Genomic DNA, 7,457 nt, shown 5'->3' with positions numbered 1-7,457 from the left:
TGCATGTCTACACTCAAAGGACCTAAGTCTACGACCTCGGCAAAGCGATGCTGAGAATAGTGGGTCAGGCGTCAACTTCTCGTAGGGAACTCTTGCCTTGACCTTAGACATATTAGCCCAAATAAATGACGTGCTACCAAGGCCGTCTGATCAAATCTCAACCAGCTTAGGCATACAAAAATGAGCCATGAAACTTAGTGCCACGATCATGGAAAACAAACAAAAGGTATAAACAAAAAATATTTTCATTGATAATTAAAAATTACAGGGCAGAAGCAGCTCAGTAACCAAGCAACACAAGCATGGAGAGATCCATCTCTGCTAGATCCTATGGAGTCGATGACCACGAAGAAGGTCAAACTTGCCGAGGATAGATGATACCCATAAGGTCACTAGGCTTAGGAAGCCATCCTCCGTCTCACACTATGCCTTAGTAATGGTGCCAAGAAGTGAAAGAACATGACATCCACCAAGCTCTATTGCTCGGAACTTGGTGGGGGACCTTGGCTGCCTGAGGAAGGTTGGCAGCAGGCGCAAGGGATCAACGATGTCTCTACCTTGCTACACCTGCATAACAGTACCCTCTTTCCATTCTGTGGCCTCGGTCTCATCTTCCTCTTGCTCCTCATCTTTGTCCTCATCTTCTTCAAGTGGGATAATGTAGCTGAGGTCGAACTTGGTGAAGCACCTCATCACCTGGTGTCGGCAATCGTAGAAGCCATGTAGGTAGTTGTTGGTGTAGGCTGAAGTAAGATCCTTCTAGGCATCCTAAGAGGCCTTGTATGCCTCTACATTTTGAAGAACCTGGTCCTTGCTAGAAGATGCTTGCTACTTGGCTGCCTGTTTCTCCTTCATAGCCTTGGCAGCCCAGAACCGTGCTGCTTCGCACTGGGTCCACAATCCCTTCTGCTCTACGTTCACGACTTTTAGCTGGGCTTCTAGCTTATCCATTCTCTTCCTCACCTTATCCCTCTCCTACGCTACCTCCTAGGCATGCTGTTGGAGCTAGCGATACTGCTCATGAATGAGCGCAGTGTGGACAATGCTCTAATGAAAAATGAGTTCTCAGCTATAAAATGGCTTAACCAAAGATCAACGGAATATGAGATGATGCTCACCTCAATAGTAGCTTAGAAATCCCTATGAAAAAAGCTCCTTGCATCCCCATCCTCTAGCCTTTTCTTGTTGACAGGGAGGAAGATCCCCCTAATTAGCTTTCGGGCCACCTTCAGACCTGTTAGAGCCGAGGCAGAAGATTTCATAGTCCACCTAGGCTGGTGGACCTCCCTCTTAGTAGCTGGGCGTGGAAGAGGTGTCGGTGCCTCAGGAGGAACAGATTGAGGAGTCGACAGGATCTCCACCTTGGGGTCCGCTTGGGGGGCTCTAGATGGAGCTCGATGGCCTAAGAAGCCAGGGTGATTGCAAGTGCACCCCGACTCGGGCGAGGGGGTAAGTCTTGTGACTTGTGCATCCTCTTAGGGAACACCGACGAGTTGCTCTAGATCGTCGCCTTGCGCTTGGGGATAGTAGCCATCCTCACTAAGGATTTGCCTACTATATCTACAGAGATAAAAATCAAGTTAAAAAAGTTAGTAACAACTTGAAGCATCAAGAAAAAGGAGAAACTCTTACCCTGAGGCTGAGTAGGGCTCACCGGGACCAAAGGTCTTCGACTCGAAGCTGCCGGAGCTGTCAGATTGCTGGGACAAAGCCGCCCAAGTTGACCGACCTATGGGGAGTTCACTCTTGAATGAAGCAGCCACGATAATCAAAAGTGATGAAGAAGACAAAAAAGAAGCCAACATACGGAGGTTCACCAGAAAGAGTGACCTATGGAAGGATGCCGAAGAAAGGAAGGAAAACAGAGCCAAAGCTTCCACCAAATGGCAAACCCCAACCGAGACAGAAAAGCACTCGCTAAATGGGGGAACTAACTCAGACTTCCACCCCTTATATAGAGCTTTGGACGACGATGATCTCATCGCCCATTCGATCATCTGTCCATCATCCGCCATGTGTAATATCGGCATTTGGTGATTCCTGGCTCCTATGGATTGATCCTCTTCAGAACTGTGAAAAGGAATGAATACGACAGTCAAATTCTGCCCTTATACATGACACTTCAAAAATAGAATCTTCATGGAAATCATGCCAGTCATTAAATGCAGTTTGCAGAAGCATATAGGTCTGATCTAGTATCTCAAATTCAGCTCAATTGGCTCAACATCAATAAGTAATTAGCTATTTCTTTTGTTGGGGCGAAAGTGATATGGTTCAAATTCACCATTTCTAAAATATTGTATGACAGGTCAATCCACCAACCGGATGATGGTGCATGTCCTGCAAAATCAACAACCAATTAAATCTCTGAACAATCAGCATGATCCGTTATAGCCTGGCGTGATCTCAACGTATCCAAAAAGAAATGTCATAACAGATCAGATCAGCAGATAAAAAAAACACTTGATAGCAACATACCTAAAAATGAATATCTTAACTACCTCGATTAGCGGATAAGAAAAGTGCTTCATTGTTCGTCCATGAATCATGCAATTCTAATTGTGCAGATTCACGCCATCTTCTCTATAAATATCAGACATGAGGGTATGATGAGAAATTTGAATGTTATATTGTTAGACTTTTATTTTTTTTATTTTTTTATTTTTTTAAAATTTTGTCTGACTTAAATATAGAAGGATTTTGACAATTTTTAATTATTCTATTTGGTGCAGAATAGCTCCAGTGCCCCACAGCACTTTTCCGTCGCAACAGAGTACGGCAACGATTTCCATCAGAACGATGCGGCAATCAAGGTTTACTGGGGCACACAGGGAGTTGAATGATCGCTTAGGCCCCGTCTATCGCTCAACTAATAATATTTGATCTCCGAAAATCATTGATCCTGACCGTCAGTACGGTCAATGGGAATAATAAACCAAAAGGATAGATCAGATCATTCGAGAAGACACCGATTCCCAACCCAACGACTCACCCATGGTTTTTCCGCAATATGGATATACTTCCATTAGCATACAATTGGGATGCGCTCCTCAAAAATGTTCTTGATCTTAGACTTAATGAGCTTGGACGGTAGATATTGCTTCCGCATATAAATTTGTATGGGGGCACTTCCGAGGTTCTGACTTTTCGGTCGGCATCTCAAGCATGGGTTCTGATCTCTTGCCTCATCCACTTTCGAGAGGGCCAAATCCTTCGATCCTTCTCTCGTCTTTCGAGTTCTTTGTGCGCCGATTTTTAAAGTTTTTGCGATTTTCGAAGCGAATCTCCAGCCAGGTATCGAAGATTCGTCTCTACTTTGATTTGTCATGTTCAAAGGGTCAAATTAGTGCTTCATTCGGGGTTCTGTGGATTATTTTCCTCAATTATTTTGCTTGTTTTGGTTAATTTTTGAAATTTCCTTTTGTTTTGGTTTGTTAGTTCTTCTCGATGCGCGGAAAGTTCTTTAGGATGGTTTCTTGGTGGGATTCCAGCAGAGTTAATTAGGAATTAGGGTTCTTTGTGGTATACATTGTTTTGATCTTTGAGGGAGCGGAATTCATTATGATTTGTTCTTCTTCGACTGCCCGAACCATTTTTTTTTTGTAGTATTTTTGGTTAGCCATGACGTTATGGATCTGATATTTCTGCTACTGTTTCAATGTTGGATAATTGATGGCTCAAATTAGGTGGAGTAGACGATTAATAGAAGAAATGGTCTTGAGACATGTTAATTTCTTGTACTTATATGGTATATTATTTTATTATTTTATTTTTGTAATTTTATTACAAGACAATGTTTTAATCATTCTTTGTCCTCTTTAATTTCAGTTGTTTGAAATTTATATGGTGGATTCAGTGAAATTTCTTTGAATTTTGATGAGGTTTTCTTTGCTATTCTTTTGTTTTTCTCTGCAATTCATGATATGCTTTCAGCTACCTTGAGGTGCAACATGCTAAAATTTGGAGTTGTTTCAGTCTTTGCTGCAGTTTGATAGTTGCAATCCTGTGGGTTCAGGACACTTTGAATCTTGATGTTTAGGGCCTGATCTGGATCTGATTTTATCTCTGAATTTATTTGGTAGAGTCTAGTTTGTTTCAACCAGATCATTGAATAGATTGCTTTAAGCTTCAGTGTTGTAGAGGACCAGAATTTGTTTGGGCTTGCAGTTGGTGGATGGAACTACTTGTCATGTCCTTGTACTATTTTATTTATTTTTATTTTTTATATCTATTGAACTGTTCCACGACGAAGTCAAAATCAGCAGCCGGATTCATTTGTGAGGTGACCGAATTTTGATTAATACATTTTCAGTTATTTAGTGTTTGAAGTGGCTATAAACATGGTGAAAGGGTTTAATAAGAATGACTGGTGTGAACATTTTGCAAGGGTTTAAAAAGAATGGTTTTGATCTTTGAATTTTTTATAAAATTGTATTACTTTAAAATGGAGTTGATGTTATAATTTAAGGGAATATGTATATAATTGTCTTACATTATGCCTAGTATGTTGAAAATTTTAGCTCTGAATTTCTCTGTGTGATATTAGCAATTGTTGGAACAATATCCATCACTTGCTGCTTCCTTGTTGATGATACCTTTCTGACAAAAAAAATGGTAGATCTACCAAATTGTTGGCTGACAATAGCTTTTCATAATCCTCCTTAAATTAAGGAATATATGATGATAGTGGCTGCTTGAATAAATAATCTAAATTGTTTAACTTGTAGTGCAGTGTTTTGAGTTTATAGCTAATGCGGATTTAAAGTCTTTGAGCTTTTGTTATGACTTGATTAGTATTTTAGCTTGACTTAGATGGATTTAATGAGTGAATATGAATGATTATCGGCTTAAAGTTAGCATCTTTTGCAAGAAATAAGAATCAATTATCTGTAGTAAAAAACATGGATTTTATTTGGTTTTCGATGCATGATGTGAATTTGATATATGTCTGAGATCCTTAGCTTCATGTACATCAAAAAAAGATATTCGAAGGATTGAATTCGAAATTTAAATTTCAGCAAGACAAGATGACTACAGGATTCAACAGTTTTAGTAGTTTAGAAAAATCAAAAAGTATTAGAAAAATAAATTACAGGATCTCAATGTTAGAGCCATTTGATAATTTTTTGTGTGGTCACCAACTCAGGCCATTATGTTATCTAATATAAAAGTGTCATAAAAATTTGTCGAAGAGGTAGGGCATCATGTAATATTTGACGGAAATATAATGCATGATAGCAATATTTGAAAGTTAAAATGTAGGATGTGTGAGACCTATGTCAAGAAAAAAATATTTTTAGTCTAATTCTCATAGAACCTAATCTTGCAATGTTTCCAAATATTTGTAAAACTTGAAAACTTCAACTTTTCATTAAAGAAGTTCCTTTCTGATTTGTAATGCATGGATTTAGGTTCCAACTGCATGCATGGCATGGCAGGATATGTACTATGTTAGTGCTTTAGCAACATTCAATGCTAGGCATGGTATATATTGTGCTAGTGCCAGGCTGGTACACCATTAAGTCATGATACTTCGATTATTGTTCTAAAGAAAGTAAGAAATGATAAAAATTGCAGAAACAGATGACACTGGCTAACTAGTTTTTGGCTAGAGATTTGAAACAAACCCTAGTTTTGGATCTGTTCTGGCTAAAACTAACTGTTTGATTTGGTTTGGAGTTTTGGACAAAATTTTAAAATTAAAGAGATGCATGTGATTAACTTCTTATGAGGAGTAAGTTAAAATTGAATTCAACCAAACTCTGAACTAAGGAAGCCTCTTGTTTTACTGTTTCCATGTTTTTCCCTTGATTCAGATGCACTTCATGTTGTATGAGGAAATGGTAGATTTAGAGTGAACTTGAATAGCATCTGGTTATTTCTGTAAGGAAAAAATGCTTTGTAAGCTTTCTCATGAGAGTTGTACTTTTAGTCACTGATTGAAGTTTAACAGTATTCACTCCATCCCTTTGCAGGTCTAACTGATAAGAAAGCAAAGCGTTGTTTGTCTGTTCTCTTCAACTAGCAACAGTCAAGAGTTCATGTCTGGTCTCGACGTCCAGCTCCCCGCTGCATTTGGTATTTTAACAGATGACACTTGATTATAAGTGTGGATCTTTCTGTGACACGCTGTTGATCTTTTGGGTGTGGATCCATTTGCTGAAGCAAATGCTGAGGACTCTGGTGCTGGTGCAAAGGAGTATGTCCATGTGCGCATACGGCAGTGGAATGGCAGGAAGAGTCTGACCACTGTGCAGGGATTGAAAAAAGAGTTCAGCTATAACAAGATTTTGAAGGATCTCAAGAAGGAGTTCTGCTGCAATGGTACTGTTGTCCTGGACCCTGAGCTGGGCCAGGTACTATTTTGTTATATGTAGTCGACTGCTATGATATGTGAGTATTTATCTTGTATATGCATCCGTGAGCTTGTGAATGGATAAACTTGTGAATTTTTTCTCGTCATTTATAGGTTATTCAACTTCAAGGTGATCAGCGGAAGAATGTTGCTACTTTTCTTGTTCAGGTACAACAACTTGCTACTAAGGTTTCTTGGTTAGAGTTGATCTGTGTTGGTGAGATTAGAAAAAAAAAAGGAGCCCCTTGTGCATGAACTTGTAGCCTATAGTACCAATATGGAGATTGTACTTAAAAAGTTGGCCTTTACTTTTTCCTTATCATGTTGAGGGCCTGCTTGAATGCCCAAGAACCATATTCCTGTGTGAAAAATGAGATTTGGAGGTGAAAGAAAAGTTTCGGGGATTGGTTTTAACACTTAATCTAACATGGCACAATTTTCTATTCTGTGCGCACAGTTTACCGTTCCTTGCGCATAGATATAGTTTTTATGCACACAGTTATGTTAAGCTATCTGATTTTGGTAGAATGTTTCGAATCAGTTACAACGGCGTGATAAACACTTAATATCGGTTGTTCTTGTGAGCCAAGACTTACTCTAGCATGGCGCATATGTTAGAAGTATGCCCTAGAAGCCAATTTGGCTGACGCATTATTTTATTCTGAAACATAAATTTGTACTTGACCTAATTAAGTTGCGCATTCTTTTCATTCATGTTCTTATGTGTCAATGAATCGTTCAAGGAATTAATAAGATGATGACGCATATTCTCAAGAGTTGAGAATTTGAGGCATGTGGCATTGGTGATTAATTCCTGAATTGCTTTTGGTCGATGGATCATCACGAGGACGGTGATTGATCCGATCAGTGCACACATCACTTTCCTTACGGATGGACGAGATTCGAGTCCATAGTGTAGGGACACTGAAGTGATAGTGCAGGTGCTTGTTAGAGAACAAGGGTACTGAGCGTGACCAAGATAAGAAGTCACTTGGATGTCTATCCACTCGTCAGTGACTTGCTTGATGTTGCGGTAGTGTGACTGGTCCTTTGACCTGTGATGCTTCGGCTGCTCACAGTGAGGTTATTGTAGTTTGACTGC

At 39.5% G+C, this 7,457-nt stretch overlaps 1 protein-coding gene and 1 long non-coding RNA gene across 4 annotated transcripts; one reads left to right on the top strand and one right to left on the bottom strand.

The window, feature by feature from the left end:
* Window positions 1-1,915, bottom strand: LOC148702711 (uncharacterized). Of its 2 annotated transcripts, none has more exons than XR_015967636.2 (3): window positions 1,633-1,915; window positions 1,119-1,560; window positions 1-1,047 (listed from the first exon to the last, which is right to left on the bottom strand). It is a non-coding gene; the product is annotated as an uncharacterized LOC148702711 (long non-coding RNA). The 2 variants fall into 2 exon arrangements; XR_015967637.2 differs by having other exon boundaries at window positions 1,655-1,915.
* A 1,074-nt stretch (window positions 1,916-2,989) lies between these two features.
* LOC103696303 (protein translation factor SUI1 homolog 2-like) lies at window positions 2,990-6,769 on the top strand. 2 transcript variants are annotated; one of them, XM_008777878.5, is made up of 4 exons: window positions 2,990-3,294; window positions 5,976-6,078; window positions 6,166-6,356; window positions 6,470-6,769. In XM_008777878.5, the coding sequence occupies exons 2-4, from the start codon at window positions 6,042-6,044 to the stop codon at window positions 6,608-6,610; spliced, it is 369 nt and encodes a 122-aa protein (XP_008776100.3). In that variant the 5' UTR covers window positions 2,990-3,294; window positions 5,976-6,041; the 3' UTR covers window positions 6,611-6,769. The 2 variants fall into 2 exon arrangements, 1 of the variants encoding a protein (XP_008776100.3); XR_602376.6 differs by having other exon boundaries at window positions 3,009-3,294; window positions 5,976-6,393; window positions 6,470-6,556.
* Window positions 6,770-7,457: the final 688 nt, after the last annotated feature.

This window comes from Phoenix dactylifera, chromosome 8, assembly GCF_051530095.1.
Source record: "Phoenix dactylifera cultivar Ajwa chromosome 8, Ajwa_hap1_PhDact_Kaust_v1.1, whole genome shotgun sequence".
Classification (NCBI taxonomy): domain Eukaryota; kingdom Viridiplantae; phylum Streptophyta; class Magnoliopsida; order Arecales; family Arecaceae; genus Phoenix; species Phoenix dactylifera.
This window is presented reverse-complemented; position numbering and strand designations above follow the sequence as displayed.

Coding starts and splice junctions, on each gene's coding strand:
- LOC103696303 (XM_008777878.5), top strand. CDS start 6,042: ATGTCTGGTCTCGACGTCCAGCTCCCCGCTGCATTTG. Junction 6,079..6,165: donor CCAGCTCCCCGCTGCATTTG/GTATTTTAACAG, acceptor CATTTGCTGAAG/CAAATGCTGAGGACTCTGGT. Junction 6,357..6,469: donor TGGACCCTGAGCTGGGCCAG/GTACTATTTTGT, acceptor CGTCATTTATAG/GTTATTCAACTTCAAGGTGA.